Source organism: Lutjanus erythropterus, chromosome 2 (assembly GCF_056507025.1).
Source record: "Lutjanus erythropterus isolate fLutEry1 chromosome 2, fLutEry1.hap2, whole genome shotgun sequence".
Taxonomy (NCBI): Eukaryota; Metazoa; Chordata; class Actinopteri; order Lutjaniformes; family Lutjanidae; genus Lutjanus; species Lutjanus erythropterus.
In genome coordinates this window covers 24,205,242-24,231,809 of record NC_139318.1, presented here as the reverse complement: position 1 = coordinate 24,231,809, position 26,568 = coordinate 24,205,242, and the positions used below count along the sequence as shown (strand labels likewise).

Sequence of the window (26,568 nt, the reverse complement as noted above, 5' to 3'; positions counted from 1 at the left end):
AATGAGAAAGACGGGAATAAAAAAAACAAAGTGGTCAACAGTATTTGGATTAAAGAGTGTGTCTAATGTTCTCTCATCGATTATCTGTTCCTCCAGGCTGCTGCTGCTGCAGATATGAATATGTTTCTACACAGTTTGTTTAAAAAGAGGCTAATTTGCTCCCTTTAGTCTTTCGTCTGCTGAGCCGCTTTGACTGAGCGGTGCGATGGGGCTTGTGCACCAAAGTTGAGAGACTACTTCCTCAGTGCTAAAGAGCGCTGAAGAGCATTTACTTAGTGAATCACAGAGCTGTCAGTTGCCTCAAGCTCCCTCTAAACCTCCTCACTACCAGCCTGCTTAATTAGGTTACTTCATACAGCTCCGTGTGCAATAAGGCTCTGTAATTATCCCTGGTGTCCTACTGTGCTAGCTCCTGTAATTCTGTGAACTTGCTTCTATTTTTGAAAGGTAACCTGTAGCAGGATGTAATTTGGGATTTAGTTCATTAAAGTGGTTTGAACATGAGGGAAGGTGCTCAAACCAACAGACTTTTAAATAGAAGTTTGCACTGTCACACGTTTCCACATTCACTTATAACTTCATGTTAGTTTATATTTTGGGCTGTAGCGGTGGTGACGAAATTTCCCCTGCAGTTACTCAGGCTGGATGAATAGCATGCTGTATTAGTGCTGTTCTTTTGTTTGTTTTTTGTTTCTTCCTCTATAAGTGGAGTAATTTTGTGCAGTTTTTAAAGCATTGATTCATTCACTGAACACACAATGAAGTGAGGGTAAAAAAGAAAAAACATGAACATTGTGTTTGCCTGCCAACCCCCTGAGGCTGGCTCGTCAATAGTGCGGCATTTCACAATTGTGTATTTACTTTTAAATTTACTTATGAAATTTAAAAGCAATTTAACAAGGGATGAAAAACTTTTGCTATTTTTTGCTAGTTTCCAGAGGTGTAACTTTCCATGTTTCTGCAGTGACGCAGAATTGTACTCCAGAGATGAAACAGTTTGTTTGTTTATATGTTTATTTATTTATTTATGTTGAGCACACAAACATTTTTCATCATTTTCATTTTTGCTATTCAGTCTACTGTCATTTTTTAAAAAAAAAATATGTGTATATAAGTGTTTTCTTGGTTATTTATAATTTATTTTATGTCCACAGTGCTGTGACCTGGGCTACCATGCTAGCTTGGCACGCACCTTCAGAACCTACTTGTCTGCTGAGTACAACTTAGAGACTTCACGCCATGAGGGACTAGACATCATAGAGAATGCAGTGGACAACCTGGACTCCCGCAGTGACAAGCACAAGATCATGGATATGCATAACCAGGTGTTCTGCCCTCCAATGCGCTTTGAGTACCTGCCACACATGGGAGATGAGGTTAGAGGCTTTAAATGCTGCAGTGCACACACAAGAATTATTTATTATTGAAATGTATAAAATGTAAATGTCTAAGCATGACTAGATCTGTTATATTTTGTTGAGTTGTGTACTCACATTCAGGCACAGTAAAATAGTTTTTAGACCTTACAGTGGTGACCTTTTTCATTTTAATAAGTAAAATTAAAAGTTGAGAAAATATTTGTTCTCCCAGTCATATGGGATGTACCAATTGTGCAGTTGCTCATGCCCAGGCCCGTTAGGCCCACCCACGGTGTTGCGCCTTCGTACATTATTCCACGTTTCAAACCATGTTCAAACTTATTCAGTGTAACGGTTTATTTGGTTGCGTGTTGCTATAACTTCTGGGGAAAGACAGTACAGAACATGACTAAACATAACATGAATGAAACTTTAATACAATACCTCTCCTGTGATATCTACCTGAGTCATGTCAGACAGAGTTTCATTCACAATGATGGCTGTTAAACAGTGACAATAAGAATTCCTATGATCCCACGCTACTTCACAACAGCATCAAATTCACTTACTTACTGTTTTGACTGAGAGACACCTCACAGCAGAAATGACATACTGTGCATTAACTCTCAAGAATGTGTTTTTCCAATGTAAACTCTTTAGGATGTTGTTTTCTGTTTTTACCCATGTCTCCTCCTCTTCCTCCTCTTCCTCCTCCTCCTCCTCCTCCACCTCAGGTGTGCCAGGTGAGCGCCCAGCAGCCTGTCCAGACTGAACTCCTGATGCGCTACCATCAACTGCAGTCTCGCTTAGCTACTCTAAAGATTGAGAATGAGGAGGTGAGGATTTGTGATGGCTCTGTGTCTGTCCAGCCACCATCTTCAACCCCCCCCACCAAAAAAAAACCCTGTCTTCATTTTCCCCAGAGTCAAGTGGGAGGGCCACATCACCATCTGTTCTCATTGCAATTACCCTTCAGTGACCCTTGCTCTGTGGGAGTCGAGCATATATTTAGATTGTCACAGCGCCAATGTTGTGTTTCTTATTAAGCTATATAGAAATTGTCTATAGTGTGATGAAGAGAGGACTGTCTTATTAAGAGCGACAGACACAAAGGTGCAAATGGAGGTGATAATAAGCGACGACTGATAGACTCTCCTGTGCCAATGGCTCTGCCTCTTCCCTGTCTCCGCATGTCTTGTGCTCTGGAGGATAATGGACGAGCCATGCCATTACTGGAAATGAGCTTTATCAATCTCAGCCCGAGACAAAAAGCCTCCTTCAGTAATTTCACGTACAATTTGTAGCTTTGCCAGACTCTCTTCATTTTCATGTCTTTGTCTGATGTATGAATGACCTGCGGGTTGCTCTGGACTGACATCTGGATGCTGCTCGGCATCATTTCAGTGTAATTCAAGGTCATTTATTGTTCAAGGGTCACTTTGTCTTTGATATCAATATTTATACTGTTGTAAATCACTCAGTCTTGCCCTTGAAAATGTCATCAGTTACTTTGGCTCCATCAAAGCTTGGAAAAAAATAGCCTTTACTCTGACAAAGAGGAAAATGTGAGCAAGACTGAGTAAGATATGTGGCTTCATTTGTCATCTTCTTTCTGTTCTATATTCCCCCATCTGTGCAGGTGAGAAAGACCTTGGATGCCACCATGCAAACGCTGCAGGACATGCTGACGGTAGAGGACTTTGACGTGTCGGATGCCTTCCAACACAGCCGCTCCACTGAATCCATTAAGTCTGTGGCCTCTGAGTCCTACATGAGCAAGCTGAATGTAGCCAAAAGAAGGGCAAACCAACAAGAGACTGAAATGTTCTACTTTTCAGTGAGTTCATGTCGATTTTCATCTGTCTGTCGGTCAGAACTGGTAATGTCTGCTGCCCTGCTATGAACTGCTTTTCAAAATCAAGCCATCAGTCATTGTTTCCACATGATCTGAAAAGAGAAATTAAATTAAAACTAGAACAGATTGGATTTATGCTGATTTGAGCGACGCTCAATTGTTTGACTGGGCTCATGTTACACTGGATTAGTGCCGCTGCTCACTCACTTCATCTGTCTGCCTAGAAATTCAAGGAGTACCTGAATGGCAGTAACCTCATCATTAAGCTGCAGGCCAAGCATGACCTACTGAAGCAGACGCTGGGTGAAGGTAAGGAGTCTTTTCGCTTCATATGTCTTTTAAAGGGACAGTTCAACCCTAAACAAAATATTCTCTCCAGAGAGTTTCTAACAGAAAAGTTGTGAGACCAGGTGGAGGGTGAACTGGGGCAGAGTGCTGAGCAAAACTCAAATAGCCCTCGTCCACCTGAAATGACAGTCCACCTTAAAGGAATAGTTCACCCAAAAATAACATTTCAGTCGTTATTTACTCACCCTCATGTCAGCTGAAGGTTGGGTTTAGTTTTTTAGTTCACACAACACTGAGCAGCACTGTAACATCTCGCAAACAATGGAAGTGAATGGTGACCAGTTTTCAAATCTAAAAAAACAACAAAATAAAAACATAAAATACCTCCATACTTAGCTCACTAATGCTCACAGCCAAAGTATTGAGTCATTCCTTAAAGAAGTTCACTACTTGTAAAACAAGTTTTAGTTTAAATCTCAGATGCTCAGGTCTGGCAGGGGGTCAGCTTGGGCCTGGTGGGCCACCAGCACCAGGATTGCAATTCCCTACTAATACAAAGTCACTGCAGGAACATAGTTGCAATACAAGACATACGCTGTGGCAACCTACCAAGTGAATTTCCACAGTGTCGTCGCCCGCACGTTATTTTAAACATCAACATTGTATTGAACCAGCATTTCCACAACTTTTACAAGGTGTTGTGATGTTTTCGCAACATTGCGGCAACATTATTAAATAAAGTACAGGAAATATCATTCAGAGCACATTGAACAGATAACAGAAAACACCATAGAATACCTTTTAAATTGTAATGTTTCGACAACATAGCAGCAGTGTAACTCATGATAATGTTGTAACTGTAATGTTGCAGTAATCAACATCACTAATGATGCATCACAATTGTGACATTTGTAGGGACATACTACGTATGTAGAGGCTGGATGAAACCGTGATCTGTCGTTTTGGTGTCACTTGCCAAGTGATGTGGTGGGCGGTGTAGTTACACAGAAAACAGTTTCCACATGAAACTGCTCACAACAAGGTCTGTGGATTATCTTGAGCAACCAGGTCTTGATTTCTGGAAAGAGAAATGTGTATTTTTGATTTTGGGGTGAACTGTCCCTTTAATAGCTTGTGCCTCACCTAGTGTTTTGTCCTGTCATTGTGACCCACAGAATCCCACCAAAGCTCTGTAAAATCAACACTCTCAGGATTACAGGGTGTGGGTCTTATCTAATAAGCAGCAGGGAATAAGCTATACAAGGATTCAAAGACATTGATCATTGATTTTTTTTAGGGAAGCAGGAAAAAAAAATAAGGAAAACTGAGTTAAAATTCAAATGGAAAGCTATCACACCAAAAGCAGACCACATCTACTTTGAGGTATCCATTCCCCTTTCTACTTATCTCCGTTATCCAGTTAGTCTCTATATGGTTTAGCCGCAGGGAGGGTTTCCATTTCCAGGCTGTGAGGGAAAGGCTTCCCTCGGCCCCTCCCTTCCCCAGGGGTCCCCTTGTCACCTCAGCCGTGAACAGTTTACGCCCAATCAATCAGCAGGACCAGACCCAGGCCCATTCCTGCAGCTGCTCCTGCATCAGAGGTTCACCTAATAGAAAAGGGCGTCAGATGCAGACAGCTGAGGCCTTGCAACACACATGCATATTTCCAGATTTCACACCTTGGAGTCATTTATTCATTAATTAAAGTCTGATTTAATCATTTGTTTTGCCCAAGAAGTCCTTAATGATGATTCCCTCTGAACTCTGTGGAAAATAGAGGCTTTTCTACTAATAAACACAGACATTATAGTTCGGGTCAATCCCTGGACAGATCTGTTTGTATGTCCACGGTGGAGCAGCTGAGAGAGTCTATGAACATGGCATATGGCGTCTCCAGGTACCACCCATGTTTAATTATTCAGGTGATCAATCAGGGGGTACGTTATGCTCATTAGTTTGTTGCTTCACACCCAAAAGAGCATTGTTGTGTATGTGCATGGTTGTTTTGCGAGCATGACAGAGGGAGCAAGATGAGGCTGGTGAGTGCCACATGGCGTTTACATCTTGCTGCATGTATTAATAAAAACATAATGTCAAGCATTGGCGCCAGACAAGATGGTGTGAGAATATCTGCCAACCCATTGCTTCCCAGATAAGGAGTCACCAATTCCCTTGTTCAGTGAGTTTGATTTGTACTTGTCACCTTTTATGTCCATAGAAGACATGTCTTTCTGTCACTAAGGGACTCTGGCACTTTTGGATAAGAAATTAGGGAAAAATCAAGGTCAACTTTCTTTGCTCTGCTTGAGAAACTGGGTGTAATTTTGAGGTTGGTTGGACAGAGGTAGACGGGGTTTTCACTCAGAGGAATGATGTCTGGGAAATGTGCTGTTGTTTCTTCACATGAATGCTCCAGAGACCTTGTCCCATCTGCCAGAATGATGTGTTGAGAAATGGGTTAGCCTTTGCTCTTTCTGTCCATTGTTAGGTGGAGTGAAGAAATAATGTTGGAATGCTTTGGTGCCATTGTTGCTTTTTATAGTACAGTGACTCCCCTCCAGGTGATAATCCGGTCACTAGCAGACAAAGACACACTGTGACTTCAGCAAGTAAAATTCAGTGACTTAGCTGTTTTATTCTCTTTTAAAGATGTGTTTTGTATAGCTGAGTTTAATGGCTGTGTTTTCTGTAAGAAATCCTAGTAAATGGCTTGACCATGTATGGTCAATGTGCTAAAATTTGGCCAATTTTTTACAGGGGTTGTCAATGCTATTGTCTATGATGTTGGATATTGGATATTGGATACAGCTTTCTCTAGTGGTTCTTAATAATTTCTTAAGTGTCTGCATAAATACATAACTTTAGAAACACAGGATAAAAAGCATCATATGTCGACAGTCTTCTTGTTAATTCGACATCAATATAATCTATAACGATAAACTGTATTATTATTTTAGATTTTGTCGCCTCAACCAGCCTCAGCTAACTAAACCTGTGCTATTTCAGTGGGAGATGATCTAACTAAAAAAGGTTACTGGTTGGTGGATCAGATACATGCTGTTATTTCACCATGTTGTGTTTGAGGAGTTTTTTGGCTGTTAGCAAAAGGTTTAACTTTATCACTCAACTACTCAGTCAGCTACTCACAGGAAACTGTGTTTGTAGGGCAGGCCCTGCTGCTGCAGAGCCAGAAATGCTCAGTGTATACGTCTAAAACATGTGCGTGTGTCATTGAAAACCTACAACAAAAGGCTCAGTGAACCAGCACAGACATTGCTCAGTGTCACCACCGATGGACCCCTCCTTCCCCAACATATACATACTGCAGCAGCCACCCCCTTTTCTTTACACTGAGAGGAGGTCTATAACCCCACAGGGTCCTCTGGCTCCCCTGAGGTTTCAGCGACAACTGCTGAATGGCTTTGTCCAGTGAATGGTGTTAGCACTGCTCCATTCATCGCTGTCTCAATAGTCGTGTTGTCTCTCATCAAACCCCTCAGTGATGGCGGTCACTGGAGTCTGTATAATATGTACCACAAAGATGTAACATGTCCCTGTTGTGTTTTGTTTTCTCCACAGGGGAAAGGGCCGAGTGTGGAACTACAAGGTATGATGTCCTTTGAGATTCCTGTTGTTCAGCCATGAAGCACCTGTTTATACCAGTTTATTAGATTCTTAAATGATATGTAAATAATTATTTTTTAAAAAATGACACAAAACATTAATCATTTATCATAAAAATGTGTATATATACATTTGATTGCATTGCATGGCCTTTCAAATATTGCAGGCCACGAATGTCAATCAGTGTCTAAACAATACCCAGTATTTTATTTAGACATAAAATTAATGTTAAATCTAATAAAATTGGCATGAATTGATCGTGATGTTTCAGTTGCTATTGTCCTTTCCAAAAATAACACATCAGCTTGCAGGCACAATATATTGCTGTTGTGGTATCCCTCATGAATATTAAAATAATTTTCAGCTGCATCTCACTGAACTTGTCAAAATAAGTTATGCTCGCACATTCCCATGTGATTGTGAGAGTATGTTACATATGCATGCATGATTTCAATGTTGATACAAACATTTACAGTATTTTCATAGAATGACATAAGAAACACTGTACTGTATTTTCAGTAAGGAATTATAATAATTATGAATTGCAACATTGATGTATGATATGTTTGGGGCGGTAGTTTGGAACTTTTTGAATGGGGATTGTGTGAGGTATTTATCCTATAGTCAGTGTGTTACCTGAAGTAGATGGCAGTTGGTTTGGAGGAACAGCAGGAGTATCGGTGTTGGAAATGTACTTCCATGGACAGAGTCAACGGTAAAATATATTCTAGACACTTATATTATATCTAGACACATATAATATTTTCACCACTTTAACTTGTTGTCAGACGGATTTTCCTGTCATGAAAGGACCATTTCATAAACCAAATATTGCTCTCTGCAAAGCCACCAGAATCCTTTGGCAAAAACAGTGATTTTTTTTTTTTTTGCAGAACATGAGAGTTACTGATCTACTGCTGCCTCAATCTATGAGTTTTATGCAATAATAATACAGAAGGTAACACACTGACTATGGATAAGTACCTCATACAGGTTCGCTTCAAAAAAATCTGAACAAACCATTTAATGCTTTCTGTCTGACAGCATGACATATCAACTGGCGGGCCTGATTTTATCAGCCATGGTAATAAGGTTTATGAACCTGTGCTTTGTTTTTAATAAGTCAAGAAGTGTTTTGTTGGAGATCCAGACCTAGAGTCTTATACCCCCAATCCCTGATTAGTAATTAAATGACAGACTTTAATGATAAAAGATCTTTCATAATATATCTCACTTTGGATTTTTCTTTTTAAACTTCTAAAAGATTCTGCTCTCTTTCCATAAATTTTCTTAAACATAAGATTTTTAAGTTGCTCTATTTTAGGTTTTAGGTATGTTTTTTTTTGATCCTCCATGTTTGGTTCTGCAGTTTTCACAGAATTTGGTGTTTTTGTTCCCTTTGTCCATCACTTCCCAGGCCCCCCACCCTTCCCCCTAAACCACAGAAAATGCGGAAGCCTAGGCCTCGCTCCACATATAACCATAAGCTGTTTAACGGCAATATGGAGACCTTCATCAAGGTACCCTGTGGTGATGGTGGTGGTGTATGACTGAGCGGCCCTTGTGGAGCAGGAGGGGAAGGCATTTGTAGAGCCTTCGCTCTCATTCTCTTCCTCACTTTGGCCTTCTGTTCCTTCCTCTTCCAGCTGCCCTTGATCATGATATAACGACTCTGTTTAACCTCTAATCCTCCTCCTCCTCCCTACTGTGGCTCTGCCGGGGCAGACAGAGCGGCAGTCAGCTGTCTCTTTATTCCCCTCCAGAACAATTTACCGTCTCTGGCTTTATTTCTAAATCCAGTCACTCTTTAAGACGACTGTGAGGCAGGAGACAGCACTGCACCCAACCCTTGACTGCATCTCTGTAGCTTTCCTATTGCCAGTCCCTCTTCTTAGCTTTCTTTAACCTCCAGAGGGGTCATTTGTCATCTGAGCTTCTCTAACTTTGTGCTTCTCTGCCCTCTCTTCCTCTGCTACTCTATGCCTTGCTGCTTTCTGTCCCAGAGGAAGAAGGAATGCCCGTACCCGCATCCAGGTACCTCTGTTGTTAGAGAGTATAGGTCAGGGCACAAGGGTACTAAAACCTTTAGACTAATAGTAGACATATGTTGGCTACTGCTCAGGCTACATTTGCATGCTGCTGTTTGCATTCTGTGACATCAGGCTATTAATCACAGTACATTGTGTGTTTTTGTTTGTTTTGCACTGCTCATGAGGTTTGCTTAATAAATGTTTATGAGGCATCATGATGTTTATGAGGCATTAGATTTTGTTGTGGTGAAACGAAGCATTCGTCTTCTCCTGTCTTGCATATCTTTAATTAACATGAACTAGAACAGGGGATTTATTATTTGTATGTAATGGAAGGAAAATACTGTATAATTAATACCAGAGGTGGGACCAAGTCATGGTTTTGCAAGTCACAAGTAAGCCTCAAGTCTTTGCATACAAGTCCCAAGTAGGATGCAAATTGTAAGCACTTTCCCCAATCGATCACTGGTAACCTCAACGATCAATTAAAAAGCCTTGGTTATACAAAACAATAACAAATGCAATTTTCCTCCTTCAATGAAAGCTTTATTTCCACAGCAACATATTACATATTCTATGACTGTATTGCATTCTATGAAATACTGACAAATCCCATGATTTCTGAGTCTTAAATTAGTCAATGTAATAAAGTACTTAGCTGTTAAGGCTACAATATGTAACATTTCCACATTTAAATGTCTGTTAAATGCTATGTTATACATTTTGTTATGTTGTGTACTTATTATCCTAAATGTTTCCATCAAATGCAGAAAAAAAACTTTAAAAGTAATAAATAATAATAATAATAATAATAATAATAATAATAATAATAACAACAATAATAATAATAATAATTTATTCAACGTAATAATGTGTTTCCTGCTAGCTGTTGCTGGCTAGTTGCTGTTACTATAACTTATGGGAAAACACAGGATACGTCAGACACATCAGACAGTGAAGAAAGAGGCTGGTAGATGTAAACTTTAATATGACCTTGTCTTTTAAAGTTATTTCTGTGTCATGTCAGATAGATTTTCATGGTCTTTTTTTAAAAGTTAAGAAAACAACCCCATCTTGCACCTTTCCACAATGTAATCAAGCTACATCTTCTGTTATTGTTTTAATGTGAGCAAGAGACCCCTATCAGCAGCATTTATTTATTGTGCATCAAAGTTGACGTTAGCTAAGCATTAGCTCACTAACTATCTTATTGTTAAGTCAAAAGGTTCAAATCCAGGTGAAGCCACAAATCATTTGTGTTAAAGTCCAAGTCAAGTTAAAAATGATTTGATTTTTTCAAGTTGAGGATAAAGTAATTTAAGCTGTGACTTGAGTATGACTCGAGTCCACACCTCTGTTTGTTGCTTAATATTTTATTAAGATGGTGGTACTGTATAAAAGTTACACAAAATATATTTTACTCTCTCTTTTAACCATATATTACATTTTGCCATTATTTCTCCTTCTCTATTTCACATAATTTATTTTCAGGATTCAGGACAACCGATCCCACTTGTTGTTGAAAGCTGTATCAGATACATCAATCTATATGGTAAGTGTGGCATCATGTTTCTGTGACAACTACTTCTGAGTGAAAGGGCAGAAAAAGAAAGCAAACTATGAAGTCCTTTGAAAAGTCCGTTAACCCATATAAGAAGTGACAGCAGCTATTGGACGAGGCAATCTATTTCCACAAATAGCTGCAGGTACCGAGAGTGACCTGTTCTGCTCTCCACCTCTGTCTCTGAGGTGCTCAGCTGCCTGCCAGTGATTTGACAAGCTCATAACAATAGATCACACACAGAGAGTTTTGAAAGTCCCATTGGTCTTTGTTTAGTCAGTTCAGCCACCCCTCCCTCCCTCCGACTCTCTTTATAACTCCTCCCTGTCTACCTTCACATCTGTCTTCAGCTCATTGCTGTAGCCTGCAGGCCTTTCCCCTGGATCTGGACCTAATGAAACTCCAGAAAACTGATTAGGAGCCCTCTAACTGGAACCATATGCTGCAGCCTCACTGAGGGGCCCTCTCATGGAAAAATACGCATCTCCCTTTTATTACTAGATTACATTTCCTGCTCTGTGTTATGTGTTTCCAGTGGGCTTTCATGAAGCTGGCACTGGGGTTTGGAGATAATGGTAGCTGTAGCGCAACTCTACAAATCTCCAAATTCTTTGTTGTATTTCTTTCAGGCTTGCAGCAGCAGGGCATATTTCGCGTGCCAGGATCACAGGTGGAAGTCAACGATATTAAAAACTCATTTGAAAGAGGTGAGTCAAAGACAGATGGCATTATAGTCCTCTTTTTCATGTCACAAACACATTCTTAGAAATAAAGGTGGTAACTAGAATCATGAAGGAGAGCCCTTTTTCGTTCCTTTTTGGTTCCTTAGAACCCTTTCATAGGCCTTTTGCACCAATATGGAATCATCCTGTTGCAGTTCAAGCACCTAATTTTGAACAATTCTGAGCATTTAAACCATAAATTCTATCAATTGGTTCTGAACCTTAAAAGTTGGTTTCCAAATGGCACCAAAATACAGCAAAAAAGTTTTCTATAGGAGCCCAGGTGGGTGTGTCATATTCAACAGGTTGTTCTGCAGTGCCCTCTTTTGATAACATTCTTGAATACAATGGTTCCACTCACCACTGGTGGAAATGCAGGCTGGTTCACCAGTTAGCACCAAGGTTCCAACAATCTTGAGTGGAACTGATTCAAGAACCAGAGTTAATTTGATGGAAAAGGGCCCTTATCAGAGATTTCTACAGAGAACCCTTTTATGGTGTAGTGGTTCTACCCAGAACCCTCTCTGGGGGTTCTATCCAGAACAAGAACTCACCCAGGGAGTTCTAACAAAAGCCCTTTTATATTCCAAGGGTGTTATCTAGAACCCACCTAGGGGATTTTACCAACAGTCCAAGGGTTTCATCTAGAGCCCATCCAGTGGATTCTTCTGAGAACCCTTTTGTATTCCAAAGGTTTTATTCTGAACCAACCCAGGGAGTTCTTCTGAGAACCCTTTTATATTTCAAGGGTTTTATCTAGAGCCTACTCTGGGGGTTCTACTGAGAACTCTTTTATATTCCAAGGAATTTATCAAGAACCTTTTTATGTTAAGGTACAAAAAACTTTTTCTTGAAAATGGGTTCTTTGGATGAAAACAGTTAATGGAACCGTTAAAGAACCCTTGCTGTTCCCAAATACACATACTATGCACTGCATACCTAAAATGTGTACTATCATTCATCGGGCTTTTGTGTACATGAACAGTTGTCTCATTATTTTTGGACATGCTGCTCAACACATATAACGTCACTTCCTGTGAATCTCCTTGCTGGTTCAAGATGTGTAACCATGGTAACCCATGTCAACAATGAACTAATTTTAAAAAATATATTATGCCTAGCAAAATAAAACGGCGCTTACATTTAAATTAAAGCTATATTAATGTTGGCTTGATTGCTTTCTGCCTTTGTCTATTATATTGTTCTCATTGTCACTACTGCATTGCATTATGGGATATATTCCATACTGTAATATTTCCTCGGAAATAGTATGTACCTCACGTACTAATGATTTCAGTCTGAAGTTTTGGACATATTAATAAATCTTACTTTCTGTTTTAGCATACTAAATAGTATGTTAGTAGGGGATTTCAGATGCAGCCCCTTTCTTTGGAAAACGGTTCTTCAAAAACGAATAGTCTGGGTAGAACCTCAGCCTTTCAAGAAGAACCTTTCGGATACCTTGTTTCTAAGAGTGTACTTAAAGAGAATAAACCACATTTTTCAATACATTAAATGTCACCACTGAAAACACGAATATTCTTGTTAATCAGGTGAAGATCCCTTGATCGATGACCAGAATGAGCATGATATCAACTCAGTGGCAGGGGTGCTGAAGCTGTACTTCAGAGGACTGGAGAACCCCCTCTTCCCGAAGGAACGCTTCCTGGACTTTATCTCCACCATCAGTGAGTCACGCACAGCAGAAAAATACTCAAAAGCCATCACAGCCGTGATTGGGCCGGTCAAATAAGAAAAGAGAAAACACACCTTGCAGTTTGTTAGAGACTCAGCTTTACTGAAGAGGAGAAAGGCATGCAGTGCAGCACATGGAAGCAATCTTAACACCGGGGCTCTCTGCCTGATATTTAACAGAAAGCCAGTAGGAAGAGGAGAGCGTGGGCCACATCAGTCTGCCTTGTGCGTGTTCACCACAGAACCATTTCCCTGCTGTTTCTACAGTAATAGTTTGATCACTCTGTGTGCCTTAGGGGTCTGGTGAAAGGCAGGAGGGGTCATCTATTAAAGTGTCAAATAACAGCCTTCAGAATCTCCTCTGCCATTTGCTTTTGCCCACTTTGATCAATTTTCCTTGCTAGGACATGGTTTAAATTATATTTTAGTGGACAGTGTTGTTGCAGGATCAGTGCCCATGTATATAAAAGTTTAAAAGCTATATTTGTCTCTGGTTTATTGCAGTGTAAATCACTGTTGTTACATCTTTCTATCCTTGTCCTCTGTGCTTCAGAGCTGGAGTCTGGAGCTGAGAGAGCGCATCACATCCAGCAGATTGTTGTGACACTTCCTCGCACCATCATAATCGTCATGAGATACCTGTTTGCTTTTCTCAATCAGTGAGTTTGCATTCTCTTTCTTCAGCAATCATGTTTTGTTATTGTCTACTTGTGGGGATATAAATCAAACCGGTGTTGGTTTATTCGTTTTAAGACTGGGAAAAGTCCATGCTGAACAAACGCAGACTAGCAACAGTCAGGTGAAAAGAGGAGTACCAAAAATATAGCGAAATAAAACAAGCTTCTATTTATTGCCACATCTGTCTGCAGTGTTTTAGAAATTATTTACGGGTTCGGAAACTCATGCCTCACTGTGGTAGTATACCTGTCCTCTTAAAATGGATGTTATTAATGTTCCTTTTACTGGGTTGCCTGCAGAACAAAGAGTTTGATTTCATAGCCCTGGTTTTTATTCGGCTGCTCTGTACCCCCTTCATTGTTGGATCAGTTCCAGCTGTGGCTTCACTGATCAGCCTCAGCTTGTTGATAATGCGTGGGGACTGATTGTGACTTTCTCTTGCAGCTCTGAATGATTTGGTTATCAAGAGTGGGTTGTGGCATGTTAAGTGGATTTGTTTAAGGGGTTGGCTGATCAGAGTGCTTTTTAAGCAAATGTCTAACTAAGCTGTGCAATGAAGCATGTAATACTTCTGTCATAACTGAATTCATTTGAAGCCGGTGACGCTGTAAGAGATGGCTCTGCTACATAGTTTGTTTTCAGACACCATGAGGCTGATATTTGACAACTTACAGCACCTATAATCAATATTTTTATTAAAAAAAATGGACCACGTATACAAATTCATCCTCCTGTTTTAGTTTCAATTGTGGCCTTGGAAAGCAGTTGTTGTTTTTTTTTTAAGAGAAAAAGCTTAAAAACCAGAGGTAAGCTTCCTGCCCAGCAACAAACAGCAACTAGCCAATAGACATAGTGGACCAGTTAGCATTCAAAGAGACAGATATTTCCCTCAGGGGCAGGTGGAGACCAAAAACAGAGCTAAAAGGACTAAATATTGGACAGTTTGGACAGCAGTTTTTCCAGGTGGCCAGAAGCATGACTCCAAAAGAATAATAATTTCGTCCTTTGTCTACTGACTGTACAAAAATTTAATTGTTTGCTCATATATTCACCATATTAATTTAATAAGAGATAATATGTCAGTACTGGATTCACAACTTGCTTCACTGTCCCTAAGTGGCCAAAACAATCAGCTGTTCAGGGCTTAAAAATGTAAAAAACAGTCTAATCATTTACAACATAATCTATAATCCAAATATAAGCAAAAGAGTAGCCCACTAAAATACAAACAGGATTATATCCTTATCTCTCCCAATTTGATTGATAGGTCTGTTTATACACAGACTAATAACTTCATCTTGTTAAAGGTTGCTTACATCAGTTATATTTTTATATACATAAGAAGAAACACACTATGCTGATCTGTCCTGTCCCTCAGTCTCTCCCAGTACAGTGATGAGAACATGATGGATTCATACAATTTGGCGATCTGCTTTGGTCCAACCCTGATGCCCATCCCAGATGGACAGGATCCTGTAGCGTGCCAGGCGCATGTTAACGAGGTCATCAAGACCATCATCATCCACAATGAAGTCATCTTTCCCAGTCAACGTGAGCTGGATGGCCCAGTGTATGAAAAGTGCATGACTGGTGGGGAGGAGTACTGGTGAGTCTGGGCTAGACCAGGTGCTGAACACATAAACAAATTATAGTAATGCTGAGAAAAAGTTTAGAAGGAAAAGTTGTGTGATTTTATCAGCTTATAACCTGCTTAAACTTGGTTATTGTTCATGAAACAAATATGTGCCAAACTCCAAAGTCTACATCAGTGAGTTTTCACTTTCCATTTGCTCTTACAGTGACAGCCCCCACAGTGAACCAGGAACTATTGACGAAGCTGACAATGGAACTGAACCACACACTAGTGATGAAGGTCAGTACATCATAATTGTCTTTTTTTCATCTATTTTTATGAAAGGGCTTTGTTATTACCTGGACATGTCTTCAGGCATAGAGCAGCTTGGCTTAAGGTAGTGGCTCTCAACCTTTTCAAGTGGCAACTGCCCAGAATTATGAGAAACAATCGCACCATAGAAGTTCCATGTAATAGCCAGCAAAACTGAATAGATATACTTGGTTAAGCACCGTACTGTGGCTCAAAAGTTCCACAAAATGAAAAAGAATTTTCCAATAATCACTCATGTGCTCACACACTTTCACTCTTTTGAGGCTGGCTGTATTTTGCATATTTTGAGTGCTGGTACTTTATGTTGAATGTCATTAAGGGACTGATGTCCACACTGCTTGCCACAATGATTTACTATTTTCCACATACCCACAGAAATGACTTTGTGAATCCCTTAGGGGTCCCGACCCCGACATTGAGAATCACTGGCTTATGAGATAGCAGTGTTGCTCTGTCACTGACTTTGGTCCAATGTCTCAACAACTATTGGCTGGATTGCCATGTAATTTGGTTGAGGCATTCATGGTCCCCAGAGGATGAATCATACTGACTTAGGTGATCCCCTGACTTTACCTTTAGCACCACCAGCATGTTCACATTTGTGATTCTGAGTGAAATGTCTTGACCACAATTGCATGGGTTGCCAAGAAATTTGTGACAGATATTCTGGCAGGATAAATTGAAATAACTCTGGTGATCCCGTGACTCTTCATACAGAGTCATCCTCAGGTCAAAATTTAAATGTGTCCAAAGCATTGCTTCATGACCAAACACCTGCAAAACTGACCCCATTTTCCAGAAACAGTCCCACGCTTTGGTGGCCTGTTCCCACTGGAGATCTCTCCAGAAATGTCCCCATTTTTATGTGCGTTAAAAACAGACCGCAAAGTTAAATAATATTTTACATAGTAAGAAAGACCAGGCAGCAGTGTAGTACTGGTTGATGTCTCAATCGCATTGTGCTAGCACCAGGTCCACTGAATGGCTGCTCAGATCAGTTAGTTCTGTCTTGTTTATTGTGTTTATGTAATATAGTTGGGTTTTTTTTTCAATTGTAGTGTGTCAGATAGTTTTGTCTTTTTGTGATGTTACTTGTCTTCTCTGTCTTATACACAGAAAATTAAATACGCTATATTGAACAATTGTAGTTTGTCCATTTTCTTTATTGATTGAGTTTATTGAGTTGCATAGTTAACCATCACTCACCATGTTACTGTAAAAGTGTACTGTATGAATTTCTGGCATGGTTTGCAAAGTTACCCAATTTGTATAAATCAGTCTGGACTGTAATTCATTCCAGTATAACAGTTACTGTGCTCAAAATGCGTGAAACCGGAAGCGTCCCCTTTTTTTAGTACATAGATAATTGAATAATATATTGACAGATGAATTATAAATGTCCCAAGTTCTTATTTCGGTCATCTGGTCTCCTTATGTAAAACTAAAAACACACCTCTGCTAGCCCCCTTTTTTTTTTAGCAAATGTTAGCAAGCTAACATGTGAAGCTAATGTGGTGAACATGAACATTACTCCTGCCAGCATTTTGTTCAAAGGACCACAGCCTCACACAACCACAGCATGGCTCTTAATTTTGCTCCAGTAACGGCTCCAGTTAAAGGACCAGTATGTAAGATTTAGGGAGATTTATGAACCAAATATGGAAGAAATAGAATATAGAATTTATGAGTATGTTTTCATTAGTATACAATCGCCTGTAAATAACTTTAGAATGAGCTGTTTATATCTACAGAGGGCGCAGGTCTTTTTCCATGGAGGCCACCATGTTGCACTACCATGTTTCTGCATTGGCTCTAGAAACAGCCATTTGTGTTTTTCATGAATTTGGCAGCTACTGTAGGTTCTCCTTCATGCTTGGAAAAGGAAAGTGAAATGAAGTGTTTACAGTCTGCAAGCTCATGGCTAGATGCCACTGAATGCTACACACTGGTCCCCAAAGGAGAGACTAATTGTATAATTTTGTTATTGAGACAAGTGTGAAATAACTTGTTTGATAGATGTGGTTGTTTGATAATTCAAGTGCACAGACTATTACATGGAATTCACACCATAATATATATGTGAATTTGTGGATTTAGCAGTCTTTGTGGATAAGAAAGCTTTGCATACAGACTGACCTTTTTATTACGTGCTTTTGACTGAGAGGTGAGTGACGTTTGTGCTGCAACAACCTATGATTGCAAAGGCTTATGTGATGTTTTGAAGCTGAAGGCAAGTTGAGTAAACAGTGTTGGCATGCAGCACTGCTTCTTTGATCTGTCCTTGTGTGTGTGTGTGTGTGTGTGTGTGTGTGTGTGTGAGAGAGAGAGACACACAGAGAGAGAGAGAGTTTGTGCTCTCCCTCCTCCCTTGCTCGCTCTTTGTTCGTGTTAGTCTGCAACTCTCCTGGGACTTTCTCCTTTGTGCAGTGTTTCCCCAGTTCTCCTCTGAGCCTTGAATGCATAACTGGGCCAGGCACAAAAGCCAAAACACATCTCTCCTGTGCCGTCTGTGAGCAGGTCTATGAAGTATGGAGTGTGTTAGGTCAGACCGGGGTAACCCTATCTGTGCTGTTGGCTGTGTTTGTAATGAGTGCTGCTGACCTTCTTCTCTCTTTTCTTGGAGAAGACAACAAAGGCTGGCTGCCTGCTGTAGGTTCTTTTTTCGCTGGCCCCAACACTGAGAGTCTTATGTGACGTTATGGGCTGTTGCACTGTAGTCTGTGTAGTCGGTTCAGTTGGTGTCCTCTGGCAGCAGTTCAGTTTTCAAGGAAGAAAAACAAGTTGGTGCTAAATTAAGCACTAAGCAACCATGCTGTGATGTCGGTACCTTTTATATTTTCATGACTTTGTAATTGAAACCAAATTTGTAAAGAAGTCCTTTTCATCTTTATTCTCACTAGCTCTTACTGTCTTTGCACCCCTCTGGTGGGTTTTTCAAAATAAAACCTATGATGTTAACCCTACAGTTAACTCTGACTGACCCCTGCTGGCTGGTCTGTTGAAATACACTGCATATGAGACAATTTAGGCAAAAAACACATCTTATTTTATCAGACTTGTTGTAACATAAAAGACTTATTTTCCATACAACAGATGTGAACAGTAGTGACTGTTTTTCATTCAATCATTAGTTCAATAACTGTTGAAGCTACAATTAAGTATATGCCACATAGAAGTCATATACATCATCTGAAGGCCCAGCACTCTGTTTTACTAGTCGTTAATTTGTAATAAATATTATGTTTTGATAATGCACCTATTCAGATTTTTAAAGTTTTATAACATAATGATGGAAGTATACAATGGCCATTCCCATGCTCTATTATGTCTCGTAAGTTGTTGCAGCAGTTTTGGGGTTGATACATTTTATTAAACAAATTTGGTGCAAAATTTAACCATTTAACCATTTCTGACCAGTCAAGAGTAATAGTAGTTGTCTAGATTTTCCAAAAATACCACACTAAGGTACCAAGACCATATGAATTATCCTAGAGGTCACAATAGGTCATTTTGTACAGTCAAGGTAAAGAAAAGAAAAAATGGAAATAACATATTTATAATACATGCAAATAACTGCATGTTTTACCCCAAACTGCATGGGATTAGCATAAAGTATGCATGTTTGTAATGGGGAGAACCTCTGATACCAAAGGAACCCATTTACATTCAAAAATGTTGAAGTGAGAGGTCAAGGGACCCCTTTGAATATTGTTCTACCAGTCGTTTGTTTTGTTTTGTTTTTAATTTAGCCTCATTCCCAACAAGCTAGCATGTCATGGTTGGCACCCATTAATTTCATAGGTCTTCTGGTTTCATATGATACCAGTATCTCCTCTGAAAGAGAGTAATGTTGACTGGAGTCGTGGACATTCCTGCAGAGTTGAAGGTTAAATAATTAAAAACAATGTGATTGTGTAATATTCTGAAGTTATATATATCAGCACGCATTTGTTTTATTTCTGCTTTGAAAAGGCCAAAATGCACTAAGAGCTTCAATTGTCATGTGTCAAGATGCTTTCAGTTCATGTTCTGCCATTTAGAACAAAAACGGGAGCATCAGATGCCTTTAGTGTGTTTTGGCTTTAACTATAAGGTATTCTGAGGGATTTACTATGTATTACATTTTAATTACTGTTTTAGTACTATATGTGCTTAATAAGAGCTAGGATTATATATCAAGATGTTGATCAAATCAGCAAAAGCCTAGATTATCATGTCTATACCTTCATTATGAACATAGCTATGTTGATCTCTATTAATAAGCAGGTTACTAATCTTTTTGTTGATGTTTCTATGCCCATTTATGTTTTCAGAGGTTGAACAGATCGAGGCCATTGCTAAGTTTGACTACGTGGGACGCACTCCCAGGGAGCTGTCCTTCAAGAAAGGAGCATCTCTGCTTCTGTATCACAGAGCATCTGAAGACTGGTGGGAGGGCCGCCACAACGGTGTGGACGGCCTCATCCCACATCAGTACATTGTAGTACAAGACCTGTGAGTAACATCATCATCAGTGAAGCCGACGACATTACAATAAACTGTTGTGTTTAACTGTAATGTTTAATTACTGTAAATATACATGTGCTTTATGTGTGTGTCTTTTACTTACCAACAGTGCCTCCTTTGCTCTTTTAGGGATGATGCTTTCTCAGATAACCTCAGCCAGAAAGCAGACAGTGAAGCGAGTAGTGGACCATTGCTGGATGATAAGGGTTCATCCAAAAATGATGCCCCCTCACCGTGTGAACAGTCACCTGATTACAACTTTGGAGGCGTCATGGGGAGGTGGATGCTTGTTTTGAATGTTCTGTTGAGTATTATTGAGGAGTTTTCCTGTTTGCCTTTTGGTCTGACCTGATCCCTCTTTACAGGGTAAGGCTACGGTCCGATGGCGCTGCCATCCCACGTCGTCGGAGTGGCACAGACACCCACAGCCCAACCAGAGTGGCTGACACTCCGCCACGGGCTGCAGCCTGTCCCAGCAGCCCCCACAAGGTGTCCATCAGCAAAGGTCGAATGGAAAGTCCAGAAAAGAGGCGCCTTGGCACCTTTGGCAGTGCAGGAAGCATCAACTACTCAGACAGGAAGAACTATCCTGAGGGCCACCCTCTGAGACCGGTACCAGGGGCCACTCGTCACAGCAGCCTCGGGGACCATAAATCACTGGAGACTGAAGCTCTGGCTGAGGTAGGGGTGGTTAGAGACAAAACTGATGTGACAGAAGTTGTCTCTTTTGGTTTGATTTGTTTATATTGTGGCTCTGTGGTCTTAGTACCAGATTTGATATGAAGTGTCAGGTCATTATAGCATATAAGCGGATTGGAATGGTTTGGTATCAAGCCAGGGCCCCTGATGTAGCTGTCAGTCTGAGCGCAGCAGCCGGGACGTGGAGTGAATGTCAGGACCAGACTACAGCTGGGAGATAGACATACCTCAAGGACACAGAGGCCTGGAACTGAATAACAAGCTTAAGAGCACTGAAGGTTTGACACCAAATTCTTCTCATCAGCTAATGGCTGCAGTATATTAGATCCAGACACAAGATCCAGACACAATCAAAACAAAAATTGTTCAGCATCTACTTTAATTTGGCTAGAACTGAGGAGTACTGATGGATAATTTCAAAATGGTATACAACATATTGAATAAAATGTTTTAAAAAGTAACACTTTCATTGCTTAGTGTGGAAAAAAGTTTATCTAAAACTCACATTTTATAAACAAGAGGTCCAACTCATAAAGTAGCCTGATAGAATAATGTAAAGGACAAGATCAGTTGTTTGTCATTTAAGCCATTTACAACAAACCACTGATTTGTTTTTCATGTATCAACTAACCATTTTGCAAACTATGCTGCCGTGTTTTAGAAATAATGTTGTCTTTTTTTAAATCATTCCAGGCACCACTGTTTTGCACCCATTTCTGTAACATAAAACTGCATTAGCATGCAAAAATAATGTAACTTAAACAAATGTTATTGCCAGTGAAGTACATGTGATTGAACTAGTAGTTTAACTTCATCTTGCAGTAGGTTGCTGGTAGTTCAACTCCATTCATATAGTAATTCAATCAGTTAAAGGACCAGTGTGTAGGATTTAGTGGTGTCTAGCCATGAGGTCGTAGACTGCAACAACCTAAATACTGCTTGCCTCACCCTCCTCTTCCAAGTGTGCAGGAGAACCTATGGTGGCTGTGAAAAATGTGAAAGGCCGTATCTAGAGCCAGTGTTTTGCTTGTCTGTTCTGGGCTACTGTAGAAACATGGCAGCTCCACATGGCGGCCTCCATGGAAGAGGAAATAATCCTCTGTAGATAAAATGGCTCAGTCAAAGGTCACAAACTCAAAATGATTCATAAGCAATTATACAGTAATGAAAATGTACTTATCAGGACTATTGTATTCCATTGCTGCCATATATTGCAGATAGATTCTCCTAAATAACAATATAGACCTTTAAATGCCTTTCTTTGCCTTTTTACTGCAACTGCTGAAACTACAAACAATTTTAGGCCATAAAAGGAAAGGAATTATTATATTATTATTTTTACCATGGCTTCTCTATTAACTGATGAATATTGGACAAAAGCCACATTGTGTTTCCACTGCCATAACCACAAAATATAACATCAATAATAAAATTAGCTAAATGAAAATGTCCTGGTTCTTTCTAACTGGGTAACATACTACTCACTGTTAGTTTGCCTGACAAAATTTAAACACTTGTTGGCTTGTTTCATCTGATTTCAAAGACAAACTGACCTGGTGGCATTAGGAATAACCATATAAAAATAGCCGATCATCTTGTGGATGTTCTTATGTAGGTCATATAGAGATGACAGTATTAAACTGAGACTGTTTCTTAACGAGTCAATTAGCCCTTGTTGTAGCTTTAAGTATAATTTTTTAAATTCTAAATCTCTCCCTGACCTGGCTGACTGTTCTGTTCTCTTCCTCTCTGCTCTGCCAGGACATTGAGAAGACTATGACCACAGCTCTCCATGAGCTACGTGAGCTGGAGCGACAGAACACCGTTAAACAGGCGCCTGACGTTGTTTTGGACACCCTGGAGCCCATGAAGAATCCCGTCAGCTCTGAACCCGGCAGTCCGCTGCATACCATTATGATCCGAGACCCAGACGCGGCCATGCGGCGCAGCAGTAGCTCCACCTCTGAGATGATGACCACCTTCAAACCGGCTCTCTCCGCCCGACTGGCTGGGGCTCAGCTGCGCCCCCCACCCATGAGACCGGTGCGCCCTCCTCCCAACCAGCACCGCTCAAGCAGCTCCAGCTCATCAGGGGTCGGCAGCCCTGCTGTAACTCCCACTGAGAAGATGTTTCCCAGTAACAACACATCTGCTGGCTCTAATATGAATACGTCTGGTGATGGCGGGGATAAGTCTGGTACCATGTAGCAAAGGTGGAATCTGCTAAGTGGGGAGGTTGTTAAGCTTTTCACATGAGGGAAAGCTTATGGAAATGGGTGCTGATGTGTGCAAAGCAGATACGGATATTTCCTCTCTGTTTTCTGCCTGACTTAATTCATATATTCAGGAAGCTCCTGAAGCGAGCCTATAGTTTGTTACCATGGTGATAAGGCGGCGGAAGAAGCTGTACAGGTGTGATAGCATAAAGCTCAGCCCTCTTTGAAACTTAATTTAACTACAGAAAATGTGTATAAGAATACATGTTTTTCAGTTTTACCTCAGTTTCAACGCAAATCTGTCTCACAGATTCAATGAATGCAAGTGAAGCAATACTTGTGTGAAATCTGGAATTAGTTTCCATCCAGGGCACACTGTCCAGCAGCTGTTTCAGTCACTTGTGCTGCTGATGTGAAACACCTCAGCTGGACGAGTGTAAAACATTCAGGCTAAAATACCATGTCTGTTTGGCCTTATGGCTGTACATACTAACCTACTTGAAGTCGCCATGCTTTCTGTTTGTACTATAATACAGTGGATGTTCAGCAAAGTAACAACTTAGTGACATTATATACGTCTGCATGCAGGGTTTGGAGAAAATAAGGAAAACATTAACGACTTGCATCATTTAGGGATTTCTAATTATAGTCAGTGTAAACATAAAATAGTAGTATGAAACCTAATTTTTAAAGTGGAGAAGTAACACATTGGGATCTCACAATATTCTTACTAAATTTGCCATGTCTGTGGCCATTGGTACTCTAGATGTCGTACCTGAACATAAAAGCATCCCAGCATGAAGATCTGAAATCTTACATAATACTAATCAGAACGCAAGCAAGTCATCCTCCTCCATCATGTTCGGTTGGACAGTGGGCAGACTTAAAGTGGCTGTTTCCATGTATTTTTTTTTCTATGTCCTGTATATGAAATGCAGAAAACTAATGCACCAACTAATGTAGGAATCCTGTGGTAAACCTGTACATAATAATATAGCTAGTAATTTTTTAAGTGTTAATCTTGTACAGGCTGATACGAAAAAGATAAGGGGTTTGCTGTGAATGGCACTTGTTAAGATCATAATCCACCTTTTTATCATCTTCAGTAAACTGCAAACATATTCTTTGGCTGTGTAAAATAAGTCATTTACCTTGTACCGTGTGCTTAGAATGCGTTTGGTAATTGTACTGTATAAACCTGATTGATGCTGAACAGATGACAAAGGCTGAATTTTCACCATTTTCACGCACAGTTCACATAACTTGAACTGTTGCCTCTTCAGTTCTAATTCGGGTGATTTTTATTATTGCATAAGATATCTTAAAAAGTACCTTCTGACAGTTCCTCTTTCAAATGTAAAATGTGATCTGAGATGTAGATGTTGTGACATACTGATATCACAGCTGTTTCCTTCCTTCCTGTCATTTTTTTTTTTATCCTTGTTCAGAGATACAGTTTATTCTCTGACTGCAGACTGTTCCCTTTTTCATTGGAAGAAAACATTTCCGTGTTTCTATCTACTGTACCTCTTGTCATTCTGACAGCTCTGGTCCAGAGACCTTGTTATCCGCATCCCAAAGAGCCTGCTCTGCTCTGCATGTTTTTTGCGCTGTAGTCTGACTCATATTCTGGGGCAGTTAAACAATGGCTGTATGTGGTGCCTTGCCTTGGTAAAACGCACAAATTAATTCAATATTGGATGTTTTTCCTTCAGAAATGGGCCTTAATATTAATGGGGGTTTGGAATGATGAATTTAGATGAGATTAATGCTTGATTGAGAAGAAAAAAACTTCAATATTAGCATGTAAACCAGGCCCTGATTCTACAACTCTGCAGTCAGTCCTTACATCCTGCAGTGTTACTGATATACACGCTGTAAACTGAAGATAATTGCTTGTGGTCAGTGGATTGTTTGATTTTTTTTTTTCTTTGTCACAGACAGATTTCTAAATGTCCAGAGTGGGAGAACAGAGAGCAGGAAGGTAATATAGCATTTAAAGTCATACAGTGCACCCTCTGCTGGTTCCTGCTGGTATTGCCTCTTGATACCATCACCTTACTGTACATGGGCATTATGAGTGTAATCTGGAGCTGATATTACAATCACCAAGCTCATCCATATGGTTCTATTTGTCTGTCCTGGTTACAGTTTTGCACCTGTTGAAATCTATGAAGATAATATTACAAAAAAAAAAGCATACGTTTAAGAAAGCACACACATTTCAAAAGGTGAAATTACCATCATTATATTTAACTAGACTGTTTTTTTTTTAATTTATAGACACTTGTGTAAGTGGAGCAGAAAATTTGAGTGCCTTTTGTGCACAACATCAATTTTTATTGGACTTTTGTATTTACTTTTTTAACTGTATTAGTTGTCATGTTTATTATAAACTGATGTTGCTTTTTTATCTTTACTTTTTATTGCTACTCAGACTACCATAAGGACTACATCATGTAAAGATATTGCAGAAGAATCATCATGAAATGCTTGTCTGTGTTTGTTTGGGTGACCGCTGAAGAATAAGAGTTATAAAAAACAAAACAAAAAAAAAACTACTGTATACACGATCTACTGGTGAAGTTCAGTAGAGTCATCTCAGAATATTTCTCTCATCTTTTTGTTTTTATCCGTGTGAACTGCCTGTGCTGTGGTTGAGCCGTAACTCTTCTCATTTAGCTCCTAATCATTGCAGTATTGTTGGAAACAAGCGGGACTGATATGGACCCTGTTCTTGCAGAGGTCATTAGGAACTTGGTGCACTCTCCTTTTCCCCTACATGTGACGTTACGCGGACATTTTCTTTCCTGGAATGTGTGCTGAAACACTGTTTGTCTGCTGACATGAGAAGACATTAAGTTAATACTCAGAAAGGACATCACGGTCAGTAGACTGAGCGCCTGGTCATGTTGTGGGGGACCGGAGTGTGAGTTGCTGTCACACTGTTTACCTTCTCTTTAATTGTTTGTCTAGTGATGCTGTTTGTTGATGAGTGTCTGGTTGGTTGAAACCCTGTGATGTAATGTACACCATACCACTGACTGGATGTTGAAAACCCCTGCGTCCAAATAAAACCATTATTGCTCTGTGATCTGGATAAAGTGAGTGACTGGTTAATCTGCGGCATTAAAAGGGCTGATCTGTAATTCAGTTTTGAACAAAAGGTGAATCAAGTCATAGAGATGTATAAGATAACAGATACAGTAATGGAAGCCTTTTTTCCTTCTCTCATTTTGACTGATGATACATAAAAGCCCCTAAAAACCTGGTTTAAATTTTTAACTATAGCATTATTTTTGTTATTGAATAACCAACCGTGAAAGTTTGGAAAAAACATCTTTACAGAAGATATTTTTATAAGTTATCATGGAACTGCTAGCAGAGTGCTTATTGCTCATGTTTTTTTTTCTTCTGTGGAAACAGGCAC

At 39.9% G+C, this 26,568-nt stretch overlaps 1 protein-coding gene across 2 annotated transcripts in view; it reads left to right on the top strand.

Annotated features, from left to right (window-relative positions):
- Nucleotides 1-26,242, top strand: part of srgap3 (SLIT-ROBO Rho GTPase activating protein 3) — an 84,662-nt gene extending 58,420 nt beyond the window's left edge. The window contains exons 7-22 of one of the 2 annotated variants that reach the window (XM_084733757.1): nucleotides 1,155-1,376; nucleotides 2,093-2,194; nucleotides 2,998-3,195; nucleotides 3,438-3,522; nucleotides 7,081-7,108; nucleotides 9,129-9,159; nucleotides 10,647-10,707; nucleotides 11,346-11,423; nucleotides 12,992-13,126; nucleotides 13,687-13,792; nucleotides 15,190-15,417; nucleotides 15,611-15,684; nucleotides 20,031-20,211; nucleotides 20,353-20,502; nucleotides 20,589-20,904; nucleotides 22,684-26,242. In XM_084733757.1, coding sequence (XP_084589883.1) covers nucleotides 1,155-1,376; nucleotides 2,093-2,194; nucleotides 2,998-3,195; nucleotides 3,438-3,522; nucleotides 7,081-7,108; nucleotides 9,129-9,159; nucleotides 10,647-10,707; nucleotides 11,346-11,423; nucleotides 12,992-13,126; nucleotides 13,687-13,792; nucleotides 15,190-15,417; nucleotides 15,611-15,684; nucleotides 20,031-20,211; nucleotides 20,353-20,502; nucleotides 20,589-20,904; nucleotides 22,684-23,130 — 2,442 coding nt within the window. In that variant the 3' untranslated portion in view covers nucleotides 23,131-26,242. Of the gene's footprint in view, nucleotides 1-1,154; nucleotides 1,377-2,092; nucleotides 2,195-2,997; nucleotides 3,196-3,437; nucleotides 3,523-7,080; nucleotides 7,109-8,542; nucleotides 8,646-9,128; nucleotides 9,160-10,646; nucleotides 10,708-11,345; nucleotides 11,424-12,991; nucleotides 13,127-13,686; nucleotides 13,793-15,189; nucleotides 15,418-15,610; nucleotides 15,685-20,030; nucleotides 20,212-20,352; nucleotides 20,503-20,588; nucleotides 20,905-22,683 lie in introns of both variants that reach the window. The other variant, XM_084733748.1, reaches the window with a different exon arrangement.
- The last annotated feature ends 326 nt before the right edge of the window (nucleotides 26,243-26,568 follow it).